Raw genomic sequence first — 25494 nt, forward strand, 5'->3', positions numbered from 1 at the left:
TGGCTCTTACTGAAGTCGATCTGCCCCCACTAAACAGCATAACACTGCCTGTTAACTTTCTTTTCAATTTAGGGCTGAAATGAAAATTATTTTCTGTATAATAAATGCATTTGTTAAATTCTGAAAATATATATATTTTTTTACTTGCGGCAGACGTTAAAGCCATCATTCTGTATCGGGGACAGTGAGGCTTGACCAGCAGACCTGGGCACTGGGTGCTGTATGTGTCCTTTACTGGACTTGTGAGTCCCATCTTCACCTTGTGCGGCGATGCCGGATCCTCTTCTGTGACGTTCACATACTCATCATTTCTCACACACTCACAATTTATATTACATTCAGCATTTCCATTGCCCTCATCATTAACATTACATCTATGACATCATCACACTCACGATTCCCATTACATTCATGACCTCATCACACTCACAATTCCCATTAAATTCAGGATAAAATCACACTCACAATTCCCATTACATTCATGATAAAATCACACTCACAATTCCCATTACATTCATGATAAAATCACACTCACAATTCCCATTACATTCATGACCTCATCACACTCACAATTCCCATTACATTCATGACCTCATCACACTCACAATTCCCATTACATTCATGACCTCATCACACTCACAATTCCCATTACATTCATGATAAAATCACACTCACAATTCCCATTACATTCATGATAAAATCACACTCACATTTCCCATTACATTCACGATAAAATCACACTCACAGTTTCCAGCCCCTACCTCTCACCATCCCCCCTGGGTTTTTGCATCCCTGTCCCCTGTGCCCCAGTTTATCGCTGCCTTCGGTCTACTGGTGTGCCTAAATTCTCTCTTTTGACTGTGTGCTCTGTCTTGTTCCCTGAACTTCCCAGGATTGGCCTCTTTCTCATCAAGACCCTGCACTAGATAAACGGCTTCAGAAGATCAATGGATGGGACCTTTTCTTTTCCTTTTCCTTCTGCTTGGGTTTTTGACATTAACATTTACACTGTTCAGATTCTTCTTTGCTTTGTATCGACTATGTTGGGTTATAAAAATGAACAGAATTCAACGGACGGAATATCTGAGCTCCTCTGGACTTGGGGGAGACCTCGGTGCAGACATCAAATATTGTGAAATGTCCTTTCATTTGACCGGTTATTTATCAGTATTGTTCACATCCCGTCCTCAACAATCACCCATCATTTGTGTTGTGTGGCTGTAACCAGGAAAAGACGTTTGTGTAGGAAGACGCTCTTCGGGCTTTTTGGAAACGTCACGGTGTGCGTTTGCTGGCAGGCTTTGGACAGGCAAGGCCTGCGCTGGAACTTATTAGGGGGAAGAGCAAAGTGATGGATGGTGGGAGCCACCGGGCCGATACGTAAACAACCGGCAAAAGATTCAAAGGTTCACCTCTGTTAAACAACAGCCGCTCGCAGTCTCTCACCCCGGGGCTTATGTATCAATCTTCACAGCCAGTCATTCTGGAGGGGATTCAAACCTCTTCATTTATTTTATTATGTCCATGACGTCACAAAAGCAATTGGGTAACACTTTACTGAAGGTCTTGTTTTTAGTATTTTTCAAAAGCCATAACACATTATACCCTATTATTATGCATTATGAATACTATATGAAGCTCTCATCTATACATCTATAATGCACTACAGATACCTTTATAATGCATTCCAAAACATCTTTAATGCTTATACCGACCATTATTGTGCATTATGAAGGTATTTATAGTGCTTTCAAAGGGCATTCATAAAGCATTATAAACATGGCTATAATGTGTCTTACATAAAAATGCCATGTTTATAATGCGTTATAAAGTTAAAAAACATTATTATTTGTTATGAATGTGTTTGTAAATTACTAAAAACACGGCCTTAAGTATTACCAAAAATGTATTTAAAAATAAAAAATTAAAAATCAGCAGGATTCCTCGGGTCCGTTAACTAGGCCCCTGTAGTTGCTCTCTGCAGAACTTTGCCTTGAGTTTAAGAGAGATACGTTTGCCTTGAGTTTAAAAGCGATACGTTTGCCTTGAGTTTAAAAGTGATACGTTTGCCTTGAGTTTAATAGCGACACGTTTGCCTTGAGTTTAAGAGCGATACGTTTGTCTTGAGTTTAAGAGCAATACGTTTGCCTTGAGTTTAAAAGCGATACGTTTGCCTAGAGTTTAAGAGCGATACGTTTGCCTTGAGTTTTAAAGCGATAAGTTTGCCTTGAGTTTAAAAGCAATATGTTTGCCTTGAGTTTAAGAGCTATACGTTTGCCTTGAGTTTAAGAGCGATACGTTTGCCTTGAGTTTAAGAGCGATACGTTTGCCTTGAGTTTTAAAGCGATACGTTTGCCTTGAGTTTAAGAGCTATACGTTTGCCTTGAGTTTAAGAGCGATATGTTTGCCTTGAGTTTAAGAGCGATACGTTTGCCTTGAGTTTAAGAGTGAAACAGGCCTTTCCTGACTACGTGCAGCATAGCAGAAGCAGCTTGCAGGCGAGCCGACTTCTGGCATTCTGATTGACGCTGATTGACGGCCTCAGCCAAAGCCTTTTTCAAGTCTCATTCTTCTCTGCACTTTGTAATTTTTTATTTATATATTTTAGGCAAATGTCCTTTCTATCATTCTGGATCTAAATCCCGTATTCTGGAGCAGGCTCCCGATCGATGGCAGGCCAAATGAAGAGCTAGGGCTGTGAGTGAAGGATTACAGGACCCAGGACAGGGGAGACGTCTGTCTGCATCTCAGAGAGACAGCAAACCGGCACCTCATCTGTACAAAGCAGAGTATAGCAATCAGATTTACAACAGCCTGTATATATCTGTTGCAAATTTAATTATATATCTGGTACACATTAAATTATATACAATTACAGGGGGTGGATAAATTTCAGAAAAAAGGACTTTGAAGAAGATAATCGCAATTACAAAAACAGCTATAAGACTGAATCCTATTATGTTGGAGTGTGCTTAGCAGTATGTAGAGCAGCTGCACCTTGATGTGTGAATTTCCAAAGCAACATGCGTTCAGAAAGGGCCAAAGAATTGGTGCTTGAATTGCAAGTGAACTGGTCACAGAAAAACAGCACGATGGAGAACAGGCCTCATAACATATGCCACACGTGGACCAATAGGAACAGGCAGATACTTAAAAGGATTTCTGATTTGGTTGGGGCAGCAGGTAGCTCAGCTGGTTAAGCCTGTGATCGGAAGATTTCCAGTTTGAGCCCAACCTTATGGGAATAGTCACATGTTTGTGTACTCTTGGGCAAGGCCCTTAGCCCCCAGCTCCATGGGCACCCTGCAGGTGGTTTCCCATTGGTGGGCACCCTGCAGATGGTTGCCCATTGGTGGGCACCCTGCAGGTGGTTGCCCATTGGTGGGCACCCTGCAGGTGGTTGCCCATTGGTGCCAAGCTTACTCTCACCTACGTATGTTTTATGGAGAGCAAGATGGGGAAGGAAAAAAAGAGAATTTTCCCATTGGGGTCAATGAAGTATCATCAATTTAAAAACTTAATGATGATAGATAGATGGATGGAGCCAGCTATTCAAATCACAGTCCTCAAGGTCCGAGCGCCGCTGATCTTCCAGCCGTCCTTTAACCGTGACTCAGGTGTGAAGCCTCTGTGGTCAATCAGAATCAGTAATTATTAAACTAAGAACGTGGGAGTAGCAGGCAAGAAGGTCTGGATGTGGAATGGAGGTCGAGAGCTCTGAGACGGATGCTTAGATATATTAGATGAGTAGAAAGAAAGAAAGAATGAATGAATGAATGTATCGATCCCAGAGGGAACTGCGGACAGCACATAGCTGCTAAATACCACAAGTGTCTTGCCTTCAATCCAATATTACCGCAGACCGTCATGAACACTGGGGTGAAGTCAGACACCTTTGATGTCGTCCCCAATCAGCAGATCGAAACATCATCAAACCATTATGCGAAGTTCTGGAGCACAAAGTGCAAACTATATTTTCAGGTCTGTCATCCATCAAAGAACTGGAGGCTTTTCTTCTTAAAGAATTGTCCAATATCCCAAAACACAAAGCTCTGAACTCAGCCGTCCTCCAAGCAGGAACGCCAGAGGTTCTGTCCCGATGGGGTCTCTGACATCAATACCCTGTTCTTCTTATTTTTGTCACATACACGTTAAAGAATATTCAGGCATAGAGAAAATATTTAAAATCCAACATCAGCAGCAATAAATGACTTTAAAAAATAATAATCACAGCAAATCAACAGAAACTTTCATTTGATTCAGACTTTAAACACCAGAAAAACCCGGCTGTTCTGGTAAGAATAGCTTGGTAATATAATGAGACAGTTGTTAAGGGTTTTGGCTACGGCCCATTTACACGCAGCACGGCAAACAGCGCCGGATTGAGCCGGAAGACCGAGAGACGTTCTGTGTGTGCCAGAGGGACGAAATTCAGCTCTTCCACGTTAAAGTACCCTGCAAGGTGCAGCTAAAGAAATCCTTTATTAAATCATGGCAATAACAAGGCTACATATTTATGAGTCTCCGTGCATTCTGATTACCCATAATGCACGAATTCTTCGCAGATAATACAGCATTGTAGCTGTCTGGCCTCTAATCCAGCACGTGGACGCATGTAAGTGGAGGAAGACGCTAATCCAGACAAAGCAAAGGATTGTGGGATTATGTTCGATGTACGGGTCACTCTGACTGAAATGCGTTGTGTTTATTGAAAATTCACAAACAATATTATAATAAGCCCATAATGTCCTTACAGCAGACTGCCTCTCCTCTACCTTTGCTTGTTATATATTAATAATATAACATTATTCCTTAAAGGTAAATACGGTATCTGGGTGCTACTTATTCAGCTAACCCGATTAGCGTTCTGCAGGAAAGGAGAACAGAGGGATCGAGGGCTTTGCATCTGCGGTTAAAAACAAAACAGTGAGCAGCAACATTAATGTAATTAATGTTTGTTACACTTCGTACATGTTTGCACTTTGCTTTTAAAGAGATGTTTGGGAAAAGCTTATTTTCTAAGAATTGTACCAGAAAGCATGTGTATTTATTGTCTCGGATGCGCAAAATCTGTATCTGTGAGGAAGCACTCATGTCCGGTAACTGTAATTAATCACTGTATTGAAGCGTGCAGTGTGTAGGCAGGAAGCTGTGCTCGTTTACTATTCTGTATTAGCGATGATGTGCGCTGAAGGATGAGGTGAACTGTGGCGTGTGGCGCTGTGCTCCTATTGGTGTATTCCTGGGTGGCCGAGCTCTGGTGACTAAGCATATTGAAGACGGGGGAGTCAGTCGAATCACAGAGGCTTACGAGCAAAATGGCTGCCATGGGGCCGCTTATCTAACGTGATTTATTGTGCTGAAATACGTGGCGGCACCAGGAAACGCCTCATGCACCTAAGCTGGTTTTTAAAATATGAACGTTGCAATTTATATTCCGCAAACCCATATAACATAGAGGTAGGCGCTTAAACATCTGGTAATGGAGGTGTCTGGAAATGTATTACGGCCTGTATTTTTTAATTAATTGAGCGTATTCCACAAATGACGGTGTCCTCGTGTTTCCTGTTCCAGGGCCCAGTTCTCCACAGGAAGTGGGGATCCTGGACCCATTTATCACCAGTAAGACCTTATTGCTGGCAATTTTCATAGTCTGCTGTGCCAGCTGTGGACGTCTTGTCATTGTAACGGAGCGAAAATACTCTGTTGCCTCGGAGCCCTGGAAATATTCTACTGACTAATAGCTTGAAAATATCAGCCTGGGAAAGAGAATTGACCTGAAAACATCAAAATGAAAATGTCAGTAGGGGAAAAAAAAATTCAAAAGTTAAAAAAAAATGTGGAATCATCTTTGGGAAAAAAAGATCAGTCTGAAAATAGCGAGCTGAAAGCTGGTAGCATGTCCACAGACGCAGCGAGCAGGAAAATCAGCGTGAGGCATCAGCCTGGAAACAAAGGCCTTGGAAAATCAGCCTGGAAACATCAGTGTGAAAACAGCATCCAGGAAACGACAGCTGGAAAAGAATAACAATCGGCCCGGAAGCGTCAGGCTCAAATAATCAGCTCGGTATCGTCAACCTAGCAACACGGTCCAGGAAACAGTGTGAAAACATCTGGTCAGAAGCATCATTCCGAAAACATCAGCATGGAAATACCAGCCTGAAAGAAAATATATTACAAAACCATCATCCTGGCAACAATGTGAAAAAAGCAGGCCCGGAAACATCATCCTGAAAATATCTGCATGAAAATGTGGGAAATGTGTCGCCTATTTCTGGGCTGGCTGTCAGGCAGGTGTTATGTGCAGTGCGTGCAGTGAGGGCTCTGAGCTGCAGGGAGGAGCGCTGTGACCTTTGGTGTGGAAGAGCTGTCCTGCATCGCAGTGAATTTGCACTCGAGGCTGTCCGGCTTATGGAAGGGCTTCCCTAAGCACCAGGGAGCAGCAAACAGCATCTCCGCCGGGGAGGGGGAGAGGGGTTAGGGGATGGGGCTTTCCAATTTAATCTGGCTCTCGAATCCTTATCACCTGTGCGGTTCCATCAGGGTACCAGGGGAGCCTGCAGTTAGTCTTGTGCATAGGAAGAGGAAAGAGGAACCTGAAAGGATAATAATTTCCGGATGAAATTTTAGGTGGGCAAGAAGAGGCGATAAAGGAGAGGAGATCAGATACCGGCGCTGATGGAGCAGATAAAGAGAGGAAGGTGTGATCTGTGTGAATCAGAGTAGAGCTGCAATGGGCGATAAGCTCTCTGGGACAGATATCGTATCACTTTTCCATCTAATGTGTCTACAGGCAGATAAAATCACTCCATGGTTTTCAGAATGACAGCAAGCCTAAGACGCGTCCGGATGTGCATCGCCCATTACAGACCCCCATGACATCTTTGGCTCCTTACCCTCCATAAATTCCTGCTGTGCTCCTCTCCATCCATGAGCAGCCGAGCAGAGTTAAATGTTTCATTTCAGCTTGCAGGTTGTTTAAAACGTGGCTGGAACATGGAAGCTGAAATCCTGAACGTGCAATATTGAGAGTGGAATGTGAGATGTGAAAAGCGTGAAGTTGGATGTGGAATGGGAGCTATTCAATGTGTAAAGGGGGATGTGTAAAGTGGCATATGGAATGTGTAAAGTGATGTGGCATGTGAACTGGCAAATCTGTATAGCAGGATGGGGAATGTGACCTTTTGAATGTGTACAGTGGGGTGTGGAATGCGATCTGTTGAATGGTTAAAGTGGGATGTGAAATGTGGTCTGTTGAACGTGTATAGTTGGATCTGGATTGTGACGTGCTGAATTTGTGAAGTGGGTTGTGCAATGTGACCTGTTGAATGTATAAAGTGGGATGTGGAATGCTGTTGAGAACCTCCACCCTCTAGCTGATAATGTTTCATGCTTTAATGGCCTAGAACAGCCTGATCTACAGAAGACCAGTCCATAACAGCTCAGACCGTACAGGTCCATCTCTCTGGATAAAGCCTGAATATGGCTTTCGCTATGACAGTGTAGCAGAGCAGAAGAGTGAATTTTGTGCAAGACAAACCTCTATGCTTATGCCACTGCTTTGTTCCTCATCTAAATATCATGTGTCCTCCTGGCAGTTTCTTTCCAGCTGATTTGAGTGGGACACTGGGATTTTGTTTTTTGTCCTTTTCTCCATGCGTAAACCCACCCGTGTGTGTGTCTGTGTGATGTATATAATTGTCACAGCTGTCTGTTACTATCTCTGTCTACAAATCCAATTACAGCATCTCACAAAAGGGGGGGTGATGTGAAAAACTGACTGCTGTAATCGAGACACTGATTAAACACGGTCAAAGAAGAACTTTGGGCCACTGTGGGGCCAGGGATGAAGGTTTGGGGTAAGATGCGAAGCATGAACACCAATAGACAAGTGGCACTGCCAACATGGTGGGGGGGTGGGGGCGGGGGGCCTGGCAGGGTATATGGAGCCTGCAGCAGCTTACTGAGGAAGGACAGTTTGATGAATGTCTTAGTTCTGGCTCAGAGGGATATATATCCCCCACTGCCAGCTGTCTGCTGGGGCAATTAACGCAGTCAGTGGTAGCTGAACACAGTGCCAAATCCCAGACATACTCACAACACATCTGCTAAGGGCTGCGGTGTCGGCCATTTCTGAAATTCAAAAAGACGCCCGAAGCATGTCCCTTTGGCAGCTCAGCATTATGGGAATGAGGAGGCGTGGCCATCGGCACGTCTATTGATTATTTATGCTAGATGAAAACAAAATGAAACATAGCGGGACGTGCTGCCGAATGCGAGCTTGGTGCCGAATGCGGGACGCGCTGCCGAATGCGGGCTTGGTGCCGAATGCGAGCTTGGTGCCGAATGCGGGACGCGCTGCCGAATGCGGGACACGCTGCCGAATGCGAGCTTGGTGCCGAATGCGGGACGCGCTGCCGAATGCGGGCTTGGTGCCGAATGCGGGACGCGCTGCCGAATGCGGGCTTGGTGCCGAATGCGGGACGCGCTGCCGAATGCGGGCTTGGTGCCGTTTCAGACTGAACAGTAATCCTGCATGAGTAACATTTCAGTCACGGCCCTGTACAGGTACAAAGTCCTCCGGGAAGCGCCTTCATGCTGCTTTCACGTGTACGTACTTCTAAAGAGCTCCAGGGGGATCCAATTACGAGCCCAGTTTCAGCCAATAGCGCGAGGGGAAAATGATCTGGGTGAAACCACGACAGGGGTCCAATGTTTAAATCATTCATGGATATGGAAATTCAACAATCTTTCATGCATAAAATTAAAATAATGAATATGTTACAGTTTCAGGGTGTTGCCGTAGCTCACTGATATATTTACCTTTACTTACCCACTCATTCATATGCATTTTCGTTATGCTTTAGCGGTTGCGGCTGCCTGATGTTAGCCAAGGCAGAGCTGAGGGCCGTCTGACGGAGGCGTCTTCGTCATTCAAAGAAGCAGGAAATGGAATAACTCCTAGCTGTGAGTGGAGGCCCTTTGCGCACGCATTGTAGTTCTTGTGAGAGAAAAGTTGATTGCAAGGTGCAATTAAAATGGCACCTCTTAAAATAAGCCGGTATGGTCCTTTTCTGTAGAGAACATTTGCACACGGGCGCAGAGGAAATCACAGGTCTGTTTGGTGCGAGTGTAACACTCCAGAAAAAACACGTGGCCGCAGGTGTGTGCGTGAGGAAATGACACACACACGGGAGCCAGGAGCTTAGCAGGGAGTGCTGGGGGGGGGGGTTGGAAGAGAGGTTTCGCGCGAGGCATGAAAAATGAAATCTTGCCGCTAAATCCAATCCTGGGAGCTGCATTGTGAAGCCCCCCCTGAGCTATTTTCAGAAGCACCCGGGAGTTTGCAGGAATCACGCAGGGGTGATGCTCAGGGATGCGGAGGTAATAAATTGGCTTTCACATCGCATCAGCTCATTGAAATGACTTGAGCTGGACGCCCCCCCTCCCCCAGCCCCCGACGCCCCCCCCCCCCCGAGCTTAGATTATGTCATTGTGGCGGTTTTAGCTCCAGCTGTCTTTAGATGCCTTGTGCTGGGAGCCTGTTCCCCATCCTGCTACCAGGCGTGTCAGGCAATCCCCACCTAGAGAGATGTAAGTCATTCTTGAGGCAATGGGCCAGGGATTGAGGTGGGCATGGGGGGGGCAGTTCGTATAAGAGAGGCCAGGGGGGCAGCGGACCAGGATAGCAGTGAGCTTTTGGAACGGCTGCGTTTTTTTCAATCGGCATCGACGTTGGAGCGAGTGTCACATGCGAAGCGTAATGTAGGCGGCCGGTTTACCATATATGAACCTGAGATGATGAAACTGAGAGGTAATAGAAGGAGCAAGTGAGGCTGCCTGTGAGGGAAGAGCACAGCAGGATTTGTCAGGGGGGGCGGAAGCCGCGCCTCACGGCCAGATCACAGCCGCCAAATTAGATTTATATCGGGGAAGTGTCGTTAGTAAGGGCACTGGGGCGTCTCTGACTTTCAGGACAGGACGTCTGGCCAAGCGGCAGAAAGACCCCTGCAGAGATCATCCAAGGCACACCTGAAGATGCGGGGAAACTGAGCGGCTAAGCCAAGTAATCGAAAGGGTTCCTCAGACACTCGCATTTGTGCTTCCTGGGGTGTTTTTTTTCCATATTTTGATAAATTCTTATTTAGAAAATGAATTTTGTCCTTATGAGCAGCGAAATAATTTGTAATTCTGATGCTGAGCTTGAGTCAGAGATCCTAACCTGGGAAGATTTGTCATCCGAAGTCAGATAACAAAGGGTTATATTCACAGAAATGATAGATGCATTAAGGCCAAGTGTCGAAGACAATTTTACTTTATGAACGGTATGCATTTGATAAAATCTTATCAAGGCAGGAGTGTTTATTTAAGCTTTCATTTAAGGTAAACAGTAAATGTTAAAAAGTCAGGCTTAGGAAACATAATATCTGAGACCGGAGATCTGGCCACAGTATTAAAAGTAGCAGTAGCTTTCAGAGCCGTGCTAGCAATCACAACTGTAACAATATAATCACCGTAGCAGTAGTACTCACAGTAACAGTCACTGTAAAAATAGAAGTCACAGTGGAAACTGTAGCAATATGGTCACTGTGATAACAGTCACTAGCAGTAGAATCACTGTAGCAGTAGTGGTCACAGCAACAGTCACTGTAGTATTAGAATCACTGTAGCAGTAGTCATCACAGCAGCAGTCACTGTAGCAGTGTAGTTACAATAACAGTCACTAGCAGTAGAATCACTGTAGCAGTAGTAGTCATAGTAACAGTCACTGTAATGGTAATAGTCACTGTAGCAGTGTAGTTACAATAACAGTCACTAGCAGTAGAATCACTGTAGCAGTAGTAGTCATAGTAACAGTCACTGTAATAGTAATAGTCACTGTAGCAGTGTAGTTACAATAACAGTCACTAGCAGTATAATAACTGTAGCAGTAGTCGTCACAGCAACAGTCATTGTAGCAGTTGTACTCACTGTAACAGTTGAATCACTGTAGCAGTGGAAGTTACAGTGCAAACAGTCAAAGTTGCAGTTGCACATCCAGTTGCAACCATGGAAAGATCACTGTGTGAACCAGGTACTGTGTAGGTGTTAGTAAATCGAGTATCTACATGATGCTCTTTTGCCTCACACGCACAGCAGGCACAAGAAGGCATATGGAACTAGATCCAAAAATACTCTGGGGCAGCTAACTGGAGATACTGGGGCTTTGTTTTTCCTCCGTTTCTCTCTGGAGACCAAGACGCTTCTGCTAGGAGCCACAAGAGGACCCCCACGAGCCCAGGAATTGTCCATTTATCCTGCGCCCCAGGTTTCGAGAAGGGTCTCTGCTGTATTCATTATCGTGCCGCTCTCACGTTTTCCGTTGTTGGGGGCAGGGAGGAAGAGACGACAGGGGACACCGATTCTGCCACGTAGCAGAGATTATTTTTCTCAGTGGTGTACCCACCGGAGGCAGGTGGGGAACCAGCACAGTCGAAAACAAGCAGCTCTGTGTTCGAGACTGATAGGAGGCATGAAGCCATACAAACACCATGCTGAGTCCTGACTCGTGTGGCCCCCACGTTAAGCGCCCAGCACCACCAGGGACGAGGGTTGCATCAGGTAGAGGAAGTGCAGAGAAAAGATGATTTTTTGGCCTGACTTCCACGTGACCGTCAGACCAGGGAGGCGTGGGCTTCGGCTGTGGAGGTGGCCTAACGTCCCTTAACCAGTAATGACTAAGCACAATCGAGAGTTCCTGGATTAAAGGGGCAGAGAGTGTGGGTCTGGCTGAGTAGGTTTCTTATACCTCTATAAAGAGGCATTACCCTTCTTTTAGATGGATTGGGTATGTATCACCTCTCATAAAATAAATGTGGGAGTGAGAGAGGCGAAAACCATTCCAAAGAGCAGATCTTGTATCTCTCATTGTTGTACGTGGATCTGGAACAGAACATGCATGTTAAGTGAGTTTCCCTCAAGCAGCTATAAATCATCGGCAGTCTGATGGTTCTAGCACAACTTACTGAGGAGCCCCAGTTACTAACAGGTTTAGGGTTTAAGGACAGAAATCCCAAAACACCATTACGATTCAGCTCGACAAACACAAGCGGAAGATGCTTTATAAAGCTATCGGATCAGTCGGCGTGACTGACGCTTTCCACACAAGATCATTTATAGGCATCTAACTTCCACTGAGTTGTTTAAAAGCTGGCATCTAAATCGACTGACACGGAGGTAATGAAGACTGGACCTTTACACTCAATGGTCGCTTTAGGCTCTCAAACACTGCATTCACACTACCAAGCCAAAGTGACTCGAATCAGGTTTTTTGCCTAAATGTGATTCAGATCTGATTTTTCAAGGTTGTGTGGACACAGAAATCCAATCTTTTCAAATCAGATTTGAGTCACTTGTATATGTGGTCCTAGATCACATATATATACCACTCACAGCCATACGACATAAATGAGGAGGGGGTCAGACCCGAATTCATGTGGTTCTTTTTGCCTATATGCATATGCTGAGCGTTCTTTGTTGTCGGTGACACAGATGAGTAGTGCGAAAACGTATCAATATGCACATGTGTGCCATTTAGATGGACAGATGTGATCACTTTACAGTTAGATACAGGTCACTTGTAATTATGAATGTGAACTGTTAAGGCAGGCAAATCTGATCTGGGCGAAAAACTGGAATCGGACAATGGGGCTTGTAATGTGAATGTTTCCATAGCTGGTATCAGGCAGGAGCCACTTTTGTTGCCAGAACTGCTTCAAGGACAGATAAGTTGTGTGTTCTGGGAAGCCTTTCTGCAGACCACTGCTCCGCTAAGCTGTCAGGTCTGCACCTGTGGCCTCCCTGTTAGCTTTAATGAGTCTGCCCGTTCTCCTCTGACCTCGCTCATTAACAAGGTGTTCGCAGCCACAGACCTGCCACTGAATGGCTGTTTTATGTTCGTCGCACCATTCTGAGCTCTAGACACCATCGTGTGTGAAAATCCCCGGAGGCTCGCTGTTTCTGAGATGCTGGAACAGCTACGTCTGGCAACGGTGATCACACCATGTTCAGATGCGCTGAGATGGACGTCTCAGCTGTTTGGTTTGGCTCTTTAGCCTTTCACCCTGTCTGCGTGCTGTATGTGTTTGGCTAGAGCCATGTGATTGGCTCTTTAGCCTTTGACCCTGTCTGCGTGCCGTATGTGTTTGGCTGGAGCCATGTGATTGGCTGTTTAGCTTTTGACCCTGTCTGCGTGCTGTATGTGTTTGGTTGGAGTCACGCGATTGGCTCTTTAGCCTTTGACCCTGTCTGCGTGCTGTATGTGTTTGGTTGGAGTCACGCGATTGGCTCTTTAGCCTTTGACCCTGTCTGCGTGCTGTATGTGTTTGGTTGGAGTCACGCGATTGGCTCTTTAGCCTTTGACCCTGTCTGCGTGCTGTATGTGTTTGGTTGGAGTCACGCGATTGGCTGTTTAGCTTTTGACCCTGTCTGCGTGCTGTATGTGTTTGGCTGGAGCCACGTGATTGGCTGTTTGGAGAAACAAGCAGCACGCGTTGGAAAGCAGGTGTGTAATAATGCCCACTGCGTATACGTCTGTATTCGTTTATACAACATTTTCCGTATATTTTATATGCAGAAACATTCAATGCTTGTCTACCTGTTTATTCCATGTGCCCCCAAAGAGCACCAATCTTGCTTTACCCCAATCCTGCTCTCTGTGATATGCAGGTGGGAGCAAGCCTGGGTCACAGCAAAGGGTAGCCCCCCCCCCCCCCCCCTCGGCCCCTGGGGATCTGGGGGTCAATGGCCCTGGTCAGGGACTCACAGAACGACATGTGACTGTCTATCTCCGAATTAATCTGGAATTTAGGTTATATAACCATAAATGAAGCTACGAGACTTAGGTGAGGAAGAGAATGAGGTCTGAATTCTGCCGGACAAACCACACATGACACAGGTCTAAGAAGTATATAACCAATTGTATTTTTCCTTTGATAATGTACACATATTTAGATTAATCTCACTGTAACACTTTACAATAACATTTAGTAAGAACAGGGGTATACGGAGAGCAGCCTATGTTTACACAGTCTGTCAAAATATATAAAAATAAATTAAATCAATTAAAAATGTACGGAACATCATTTAATAATGTGAATGACTGCTGCTACCCTCTGGATGTGGAGCTGTGCTCGTTCGTTCATGTACAAACGAAATGGTAAAAACATACTGAACTGAAACGATACCGTCCCTGCCTTCTTGGGTGAGTCATTTTACGTACAATCAGTAATGTCCCTATGAAAATGTAATGTACATTAATGTGGCACAAAAATGACCGAGATGGTATTTTAAGGTGTTTAACTCTTTCAATGTTTTTTTTTTTTCCTCACGCTGTCATGGAGAAACCCCGTTTTAAATAACCTTTCAACCCAAACCACATTCTGTTTAATTAAGAAAAAAAAATATACAAATCGAAATTTTCCAGATTTCCTTTTTTCGTTTTCTTAAACAAGAATAACAGGGAAAACACATTATTTTCAGTAATGGTTCAAATATCTAGACATCTCACAAACTTTTTCAATATTTTTTCTTTTCATGGAACAGTTTTTTTTTTTTTGTGGAATCAAGAAAATTAGAATACTAGACGTTTGTTTGATCTCAAAGGAAATGTAATTATTCCTTCGGCAAAAGTTTTCAGCTCCTTCTCGTGGTTCTTCGTCTCGACCCTGCAGACAGAAGAGGTTGCGAGCGTTCCATACGCGTGCATGGCTTCCCAGCAGAGACACATCTCCACAAGTCATTTTCACCTCGCAGATTCCTCACTTTTCCATCCCGTGCACTAGGCTCAGTCAACAGGCATTTACAAAGACGACTGCCGGGTCCTTTGTTGCATGTGTGGAGAGTCTTTCGAGTCTTTTCCTCCCGTTTAATTTCCCAGAATGCTCAGGGCCTGCCATTTTTTAACTTCCATTTCCGATAAGCTTTCAGTGAAGTTCACCGTTTTCTTGATACATATGCGAATATAGCAAAGTTAGTTTTTTTTTTTGTCTTTTTTTAATTTTTTTTGCAGCTGTAGAATTTCTCTCCTTCTGTGACTTTGAAGAACTGGATTTCAGGATCTGTTCCCTCCAGGACTTTGTGGCAGCTTCATAGTATTGGAGCCTCAGCAAATCTTAGACAAATTGGCCCAGAAGAATAATCCGGGGTTTTTTGGCCTCAGGGTTTGGCGGAGGAATGAAGTTTCTCGATTTTGTCGTCACCACGTTTAGTTACTTAACACGTTTTTTTTTTTTTCATTTAGCACTGAAACAGCCTTTTGCTTTTAGTTAGTGAATACGACATGCTCAAAAGACAGCTGAATAATGTTGCATTAGCACCTTAGCACCGTGGATGAAGAGAGGCGGAGGGAGGGGGACCGTGAGAGACGAGGAGGAAGGCAATCCAAGGTTGGACAGGGGTCGGGGGAGGGGTCTGGAATGTCGGAACGCGTCCTGCACAAGGTGTCCTCCATGCTGTCGGATTTCGGATCTGTCTGGGTTTGTCTCCGAGCGTTCGGGTAACCTGGGAGATCTCGCCGTGCCTGGGTTTGCCTGGGCGAAGCCTGTCTCGAGACGGAGCCTTCTGGAACACTCGCGATCCAGAGTTTCATTCCACAGGCGTCCGTCTCCTGCGGCTCGCAAAGTGGTAACAAGGTTCTCCTCCAGTCCTGGCTCGTCCCAGGTTCGAATCCCTACTCGCTAGCCTGGGCGTTACTTTGGAAAAGCCAACCGGCACGATATTTACAGAAGACGAGGACGAATCCTGGGTCTCGTGTGCGTTACAAGAGGGGATGAGCTGAGTTACTGTGCCGGAGAAAGGAAAACACAAACCGTAATGTGAAAATAAAAGAATAAAATCACAGTTAGAAAGCTAAGAAAGAAACAGCATCGGTGGATGAGAGCGAGTTGGGTTTTTTGTCCGTCTGAAGGAAAGAATAGACTTCACCCTTCCGAGTCGACTCTTCTCTCTCTTCCCTGCAGCGTTGACCTCAGGGAGAAGAGAAAGGATGAGAGGAGCTTTTCGCCAAAGCATGGGGTTTGGACTGATGGTTGTGTGGAAATGCTGAAGGAGGGTGAGGTGGGAATTGATGCTGTCTGAAGCTGGGTCCACGCTCTTTCATGTTCCTCTCCTCCTCCCTCTCTCCGTCTCTCCCTCCCTGGGGCCGCTCTCACACGTAGTACTCCTTGTCCTTGTTCTTCTTGTTCTTGGTGACGGTCTTGGCGGCTCCGGGCTGCTTCTCCTTGACCACGGCTCCGTTGCTCTGCGTGGCCGAGTTGCTGATGTAGTTGCGGCTCTGGTCCACCTGGTAGGAGCCCTCGTCGCGGTTGCGGTATTTGTACATGGCGTAGAGCAGGATGAGGATGCAGAGCGCGGCGGCGGCCACGATGCCCACCACCATGCCTGTGGTGCTGCTGGACTCCCGGATCACTTCCACTGCGCCAGGCGGACCCCTCTCTCCAGAGGCGGTGGGGTTGGCTGTGGGTACATGGCGGAAATTGGGGGGGTGAGTTATTCCCGGGGGGTGCCGATGTCGCCCGCCATGGTCGGGGTTGTAGGAAGGGGGGGCAGGGGGTAGAAGGACCTGGTCGCGGGTGTTCATTTTGCCAGCGGGGATGTGCCCCCCGCTGGCAGCTGGCTTGTGGCGGGGCAGGTGGTCGGGGTTGGCGGTGGGGCTGGAGGGGGGCGGGGGGCGGTGGGAGTTGGGGGTTTTGAAGTGGCGGTCGCGGGGGTTCTGGACCCCGCCCTCTGCCGCCGGCGGGGGCGGAAGGACCGTCCTGTCGGTGACGAGGGGGGAGTTCTTATAATAGTCCTCGTCATCGGACTCGGTCATCTCCCCCGAACCGTAGGCCGACACCTCAATGGGGTCCTCGCAGTCCTCCTGGTCCAGGGGGCAGGGGGGGGCGGGCGTTGGCCAGCGTCAGGGACTCTTTGGTGGTGTCGATCAGGGTGACAAAGGGGCGGTAGGTGGGGGGCGGGGGGATGACTGGGTAACGGGTGGCGATAGACGGGGGGTCTAGGGAATCCACCGTAATTATTGGCAAGACTAATTCCCCTCCTAGGACAGGAAAGAGAGAAGGTGGGAGAAAAGGTGTCAGTGGGGCACTAGGACCTTGGGGGGGCCAACAGAGAATCAGCCACAGTCAAAACAACAACAACAGCACAAGAATTAACCTCCAGTAGAACAACACTAAGACTAAGAGGTTAGTTATACAGTTAGAGTCTATTTAGATGTTAGTCTTCTATTTAAAACGTTGTTCTGACTACTCTAAATTCATACATATACATAAATATTAAAAATATATACAGTACAGGAAATAAAAAGTAACAGAGATCCAGATTAATGGCTACTCTTAATGTATTTCCTGAATTCCCCTAACTACATTACTAAACTGGGTCAGTACTACAATATAATGTTACAATAAGACTAAACAACAGTTAAATGTCTCTCTGTTACATCTCTCTCTCTCATTCTACCTTACACATCTGATTTCCCTTTTAGACTTGCTTTGTCTCTTTGCCTTTGTTTAAATAAGATAGCAAACCACAGAGTTTAGGTCACTTACATCAACAAATTGGCCGCATGATTTTAGCATGAAAAAAAAATTACAAAAAAAGAAAGCTGTGTAAGATTGTCCTGGTAGAAGCACAACTTTACCCCCTTTTAACCTGCGTTAATTATTCCTGCAAACGTGTGTTTTAGAAATATGTTTTAATATCTTGCCTTGTCCTTAGAGAGGTGCAAGACGGTCGGCTAATTGTAAAGGGGAGGCCTGCAGAAGACGGAGAGCAATCCCAGAATCCTCTGCCTACAACCAATCCAATCCCTCCCCATCCACCCATTACCCATAATGCATCTCCCACCCCCCATAAACCAAATAAAAACACACTAACAAGAATGATATTCCCATGTTTCAGACCTGGTTATACACTAAAACGTTATTATTGGTAATAAAGCTGTTTTAAATCACCTAGTGTTATCATTACTTTGAGCCTGGTTTTGAAGTTTCAAATGGCTTCATTAACGCACGTTTATGAAAATCCTGACCCCCTCCCCACCCCGAAAAAAAGAAAAACAAAGCATCTCAGAATATATGCATTTTGTTTAAAATGAACAGTGGAGGAATAGGAAAATAGTAAATTAGAAGGTGCAGGTAAAGAATGACATTGAACAGTGCATATGACTAAGACAGTGGGCCTCATCTTTGGGCTGAATTACAAAGCCCCGTTCTTTACGGTAGAAAGTTGGAGGAAGCAGAAATGAAAACACCTTAGACCCATACAACAGCGGACATCTCTGTAAAAACATCAGCAATAGGCTGCTCGCAGCATTCCGGAAAGTACAGCTCTAATATCACTCAGATTAGGACATGCTTCAATTTAGAAGCTTTTTTAGATAGGGGAGCCATGTTTAAGCGAATGATTAATTACAGTGCAAGTTTTTTGGTTGTAGCATTTGCTTTTCAGGTGTGTGGAGCACTGATTGGAGTTGCAGGGAGGGGGAATTGGATGGACTGTTTTGAGGGTGGGGGGGACGTTTCATATTTACAGGGTGAGGTGGCCCGGGCAGACAGGTGGGTGTTTAAAGGACAGTGTGTGGGGGTGGCACTAAAATGTTTGACAGGGATGCTTTTGGTGGTGTGTGTGTGTGTGTGTGTGTGTGGGGTGGGGGGGGGGGGCGGTGTGTTTATGACTCATAGAACTTGGAACCTTCCCCTCTAACTGTTTATGTAGCATGGACATAGAGAAAAGGTTACACTTTCTACCAAATGTACATCGAAATAAATGACAGTAAGTGGCAAAGAAAATCATATCAGAAACAGGAAATAAGCAGTTCAGAAGCGCCCAGATTTGTATAATTAAGCTGTGGTGAACCCCCCCCCCCCACCCCCGCACACAATTCACGGTGCTGTGTTTGTGTCTGAAGGAAGAGTACATCAACTACACTGTCCCTGGGAAAAGGTACAGAAAATGTTCGCCTTGGCGGTTTCGTTGGCCTCAGCTCCGTCACTGTGCGTCTATGAGCCCAAGAGCGTGTGGTTATTCTCTAATGAGCAGTTCGTTTAAACGATTGGATACCTTGCTAAGCGAATACACCACCACGTAAACATACAAATTACGGAGAATACAAATAGATGGCTGACTGGCCGAGAAACCCAACGAAATCGAGAACGTTCGCCGACACATTAATCAAGCGATTAAGTAAACTACGGCAGGCTCTGCCCGCGTTTCTCCCCATTTATAGATGCGGAAAATAATTATCTCCTGACAGCCTGTCCACATATCCCATGGGCGAAATTGTCGGCCACGTTTGATGGATGCAAACAAGGGACGCAGCTGGGAACGAGAGCGACTGCTCCGCTACGAACTCAGTGGTTATAATTAAGGCATATGAGTGCGGAGATCGTGTAAAATCTCAGCCTTACTCTGTACTCTACCCTCAGAAACAACACACAGGCCTGGAAAAAGTGCTGGCATCTGCTCTGGGTGAAGCTGGAGTGTTTCCAGAACATTCATGGAGTCTTTCAGGTTGGCATATTTTCAGACCCCTTTCGTCACGCAGCTGTGATTGGTCAAATGGAATGTTTGCTGCCTATGTGTAATTCAATTTAGCAGTTTTAGCAATTTTAGTGTAACGTATCATAAGGCGGAACATGATAAGAGCTGCCAAGAACTGCACAGGTGAGAATAAATCCTCCTTCATTTCCTTCATGATAAACGTGCCGATTTGATATTAAAGCGCTTCCTCTTTAGAGTGCCGGTGATCACTGTATCCAGGTAAACACAGACCTTCCTGCTCACGGCAACAAAACATTCTCAACAAAAGGCGAAACAAAAATGTCTGGTCCGTTTACATCCTTCAGGGACTCTGAAACACGCAATCATGCTATGCCCTGTGATACCGCCTCAAAGGCTCTGAGCACTTGCTTATGCCACCACACCACCAGAGAATCTCACAGAATCACCCGGAAATCAACGTGCGCTCCTGCCACGGAACATTCTGGGAATCAAAGCTGCCCTGAGCTGACATCGCCTGCTGAGAGATGGCAAGCTTAATTTTCAGCTTGATTTAGTTCTGCAGGGCTGCCATTAAGTACAGAGGATATTCCCTCCATAAAACATGCATGTGTTACGGGGCACAGGGTCAAAGGTTATAATACTGTCAGTTACACCAACTCAGGTGGCACAGGGCAGGAGGCAAGGGATCAGCCTGGACGGGATGCCAATCCATCACAGAATTATAATAATACTGAAATTAATGACGTGGTTCATTTTACCTCTAGGTAAAAGAAAATACCATATATAGGACACTTAAATTATTATGACAATTATGAAAATACAGCAGGTATAATATTTTCGTTCAGCGCCACACGTGTCCAGAGTCTGTTTCTGGAAATAAGGTGAAATATCAGGTCATCGCCGATACTAAGGCACCCCGAGTATGGGTCTTTGGACCCCACTCAGGGTAGGAATCGAACCCACTACCCAGAATGTGCCAGGCTACAGTGATGTCACCCAAGGCAATACCCAAAAACGCTTCTGTCCCATAAAGGCAAGAGATCAAAGTGAAATTACTTGGAAAAAATCGAATGAAATTTTCCAAATACATTTATCTGTGCTGATAGCTTTTCGGAAGCTTCTGAAATTCAGTCATGAAACCTCCCTCATTTCAAACGGCAAGTATGTCATTTACACGGGAGTGAAGGTGATGGAGATGGGAAGCAGGCCGAGCGGCGAAGCTGTCGCACATACAGTCCACAGGAAGTGCTGACGCACAGATCTCTGATATGGAACAATTTACCAGCCCAAAGCAGGCCTCATTTAGGTCGTTTCCAGAAGACTCTCGTGGAATCTCACTACAATGACTTAAAGAGGTGGAATGGCACTGGTCAACAGCATTAAACTTCTACATGTTATCCTTAAATGACACTCTATTTCGTGTTTCGTGGTTTGTCAGCAAAACTCTTCGCCTCTGGGCAGCAGGATCAAACAGAGACAGAAGGAATAATGCATCGATTTTTTTCATAATCGCTTTTGCGGTGTTGGGTTACAATGACCCGACTTCAGGGAAGCGGGGGGCAGGAGGCGCCCGGGGATGACATGGCGGGAGATGTACTCGCACAGTCACACACTGCGAGCTCCCATGTTTTTAGGGTCTATGGAAGGATACTGGACACGCACACAAAAAACAGTGGATGGGAGGCACAGTGTTACTCAGATGTGCTTCCTCTGGTCAGTAGGTTGTTGGGTCAAATCCTAGGGACAGCAGAGACACAAGGGGGCGCTGTGGTTCCGAAAAAGGCGCGATCGGGTCATTTCACCAAAATGTTATTTTTAAATCGATGAAATGGACCTGGCAGGTTCCTGGCTAGCATTTGCATTGCATGAAATATCCTTAGAGATACATCAATCTGATGACAACGCGCTGACTGCAGCCGCCGTGTGATTTGTGCCTTTCGACGGCGTGCTGAGAGTTACAACCGCAATTTTGTACACCGTAGTCCCAAATCCGTGCTCCTCACAGAGTGAACATGGAGCCTTCCGGAACGTTCCCAGAAGAGACAATGCATGCTTTTCTTTAATTGTAATCGCAGACAGCAGTCACTCATCACAATGGTTTCTTCAGATCATTCTACCTGGGGAGTTTGTGTGGGGTATGGGGTTTGCATGGGGGTCTCCGCCAGGTACCCCTGCAATCCTGCGGCAGCCCAAAGGCACGTCATCGGCCAGATGCCCTCATCCCTGGCGTGTCTTTCTGCACGTCCTGCCGTGGAGATGTTGATAGGCGGTTTTGGAAGATGAATGGATGGCTGACTTCTCCTGTCCACATCTGTTTTGCTTTTGGACCGATTTCCTCTCCAGATACTGAGCTCTTCATTCCAGCGTGGCTCTTGATTAATTAATTCATTGCTTAACCTGGACACAAGCGCAGGTACACCCTGGGGCAGACTAGTCCATCGCGCTAAACTCAACCAACCTAAACTGACTCGGTCTCCTCCCTGTTTGTGACGGACTGGGCTTTGCCCTAAAATGACTGAACTCCTTATGCACACAAGTTTATTCTGATGACGGTCCTGATCTTTAATCGTTACGGAGACTGATGGGTGTTGGGACTCGGGCCTCGTTCTGCTTTAATAGGGGCACGAGACCCAGACAGGGAGGCCGGGTCTGTTGTGGAGTCTTGCTTGTTGTTTATTATATATATATATATAAAAAACTGAGCTCTTTCTTCATTTCATGGAGACCAGTTCCTATCACAGGATCAAATTCACCATCACCGAAGCCCGTCGTCCTTAAGTACATGTGCCCTAAGCGTCAAAGAGATCCCACTTAATTCCTCACAAAATTACCAGTTGCATAATAACACCACAAGACAACGGCTGAAATTAAATGTGTCTTGAAGATTAATTTAGCAAAACCGTAAGTTAATGATATTAAAAGACTGATCGTTTTATCCGTTGGGTGGTTCCGAGTCCCTTTATGTTAACAGGAACCCAGTAAAGTTAATAAAATATAGTATATAATTAAACCAACTGTGATGGGTAAGTTTTTATATATATATTTTATATATTTTTTATAACGGCTGGGAAATAATTGAGAACTTGCTTCCTACGTCCTTCATCAGAACTGAACATCTTGAAGAAAAGCTCTCCCATAGACCTTCGGGTCTAACCAGGACCATTATTAATTCAGGCAGAGCTGTTACAGAAAAACAATTCAAAAAAATCGGAAAATGGTCATTTTTTTTCTAGGATAATCTTATAGTTCAGATCAAGTGCATCTTGAGGAACCCAAGAAGAGCGTCTCTCTCGTAAGCAATGAAACGGTGATTGGTAAACATAGGTCGGTTGTTAGCAGCAATTCTGCAGGCACTTGAACAATCCAGGTAACCAGACTTGAATAAACAGACAAAGTGTATATCAAGAAGACAGACGCAGGGCCATAACACAACAGCCAGTCACATGCAGCTCCTTAAATCCCTTAGTGTGTTACATGAGAACTGTGAAAGTCTCGAAAAGACACTACCATCCATCCATCCATCCATCCATCCATCTAACTGAATTTCCAGTACAGGAACAGAGGGGTCCTGGAGCCCCTGGATGGGATGACAGTCCATAATAGAGTATATAAGACATTTACAACTCTAATGATAACGTGAAGACCTTAACCCCCCCCACCCAGCCCTAAGTAACCAAACGAAATACGAGATACGAGACATTTAGCTTTTTTTTTTTGATTCACGGATCTTTGTGGGCACCTGAAAAGTGGTCCCTACAATGTAATATAAACCTGATTATATACATATATATATATATATATATATATATATATATATATATATATATATATATATATACATATATATATATATATATATATATATATATATATATATATATACACACACACACACAAACTTCTGATGCATCTTGTAGCAAATATGTCCTTCATTCTAATACTACCCTGCCGATCTATTTCAGGCAGGATTATAAATATGTCAGTTCATTTACCACAGCACCTAGAAACTAGGTGTTTATACACAAGTGCTTTATTTCATATGCATAGAAAAAGTGCTTTTAATGACACAATAAACAAAGGCTGGTACTGAAAACCATGTTTATCTCCAAAAAACGCTCAATAAAATGGATCATAACAACAACATTAAGAAGCTAATTTTCGCCTGTTTAACAGCGATCATGTATGGGAAATATGGCAGCCACTTACAGTGTTTCGATTATCCAATTCGGAATGGCAAAGTGTGGAAATCCACAGAGACAGCGGGGGTGGGCTTGGGGCATTTAAAGCTCTGGGTATTGATCTACACCAGTGGTTCTCAAAGGCCCCACTGCCCTGCTTGTTTTCCAGCTCCACACACAAGTCCCAGCTGTCTTTCAGCTTCTGACTGACTGAACACACCTGATCCAGGTAACCAGCAGTGTGTAGGGCAGGGGTAGCTGGAAAACAAGCAGGGCAGTGGGTCCCGAGGACCGAGTTTGAGAACCACTGATCTACACCCAGACGCAGTGAGGACTACGTAGTCACAGCAGAGGGGTGTGGCCTAATGACTGGCATAGCATCCGCCAATGGCATGTTAGTATCCAAAATGCGCAACACCCACAAAGCATCCTCAGGCAGATATTTACCTGTGGATTTAAAGTCTGACCTCAACTGGCCAGGAGGCACAACTACAAGGAGTGTAATTGGATTCAAGATTTAACCGGTGGCAAACGATAAACTTCATTTGCGGCAATTCAGCCAAGCATGAGAGCATCCTCTCAAAATGATGAAAACCGACAGATAAATCACATTAAAAAAACGCAATAACACATTAGCTAATTATAAATTGCCATGAGGAGGAACTCTGAAACAGCTACGCTAAATGCTAAATCTGAACAAAAGAGCACCGTCTGCCGGTGACTGCGAACAAAAGGTGCTTGTTAAAAAAACAAACTGTGGATTTTTAGGCACAACTAACGGACATGATAAATCGGCCTGATACTGTAATACAAAAGAGCGCCGTAGACATCGTTATAATCTGTCTGGCTTTCTTCCCCTCTCCTGTAAGGAATAATTTTCTTTACTAATGCTTTCCTCTGCTGACGGCTGCTTCTCTGCTCGCGTCTCGCCTGCGTTTTCACCTTTAGCCGACTTACGGCCATGTTTAATTGGCACCAGTGCGGGTAGCTTGTCGAGCACTGCGAGCGCAGTGCGCGGCAGGGACGCAGATGGCGCCCAGATCGCAGCACTCGCCCGGGAGACACCCGTCGCAGTGACCAAATCCAATCCCAGGGCGAGCGGTGGTTTCCCGACCTCCATGATGAAATCTCCTGCAAGTGCTGATGGCTCAGTTCAGTTCAAAGGGGTTTCGCTTTTTTTTTTTTTTTTTTTAATCTAGAAAGCTCCGTGTTGCCGCTTGATGTTACCAGTAGTGCTCACTTAATTTTCTATTGTTATGCTGATTAAATTATTTGCTGAAAAGATAAAGAAAACCCCGGATAAAATTAGATATTGTTTCTGAAGCACATCGCTACGGAAGGAAGGCGTCTGTAGGGAAAGAGACATTTCAATTTTATGAGGAACACTTTCGTTCCTTCAGGAATCAAAAAAACAACGTTTCTGGGGCTACAGATACTTTGTGTTCCAGTTTTTTGTTTTTATTAAAGTACTTAATCAGTTCGCCTGCACTGTCAGCTGCAGCCACTGCCGACATCAGACACATCACTCATTTATTTCACTGCATCAAATCATAATTGTGTCTGAGAGTTTACAAGTATAGTGATCAGGAATGGCTCACTGGCAAGTGGTACTGTACTTCCCTATGCCTACAAGACGGGGGGTAAATTCCAGCCCACTCCATGTGGGCAGCTTGCATTCTATCCCTCTGGTGCATGTACTTCCTCTTGTAGTCCAAAGACTTGCATTTGGGTGAATTATTGTCTACAAACCGCCGAGTATTTGCATGCTGTGATGAGCTGG

General features: G+C 45.3%; 1 protein-coding gene across 1 annotated transcript in view; it reads right to left on the reverse strand.

The window, feature by feature from the left end:
- Positions 1–13939: 13939 nt before the first annotated feature.
- Positions 13940–25494, reverse strand: part of LOC125720187 (neurexin-1-like) — a 609464-nt gene continuing 597909 nt past the window's right edge. The window contains 2 exon segments of the mRNA XM_048995368.1: positions 13940–16925; positions 16927–17074. Of these exon segments, the coding sequence (XP_048851325.1) occupies positions 16187–16925; positions 16927–17074 (887 nt within the window). The 3' untranslated portion in view covers positions 13940–16186.

Source organism: Brienomyrus brachyistius, chromosome 24, assembly GCF_023856365.1.
Source record: "Brienomyrus brachyistius isolate T26 chromosome 24, BBRACH_0.4, whole genome shotgun sequence".
NCBI lineage: Eukaryota > Metazoa > Chordata > Actinopteri > Osteoglossiformes > Mormyridae > Brienomyrus > Brienomyrus brachyistius.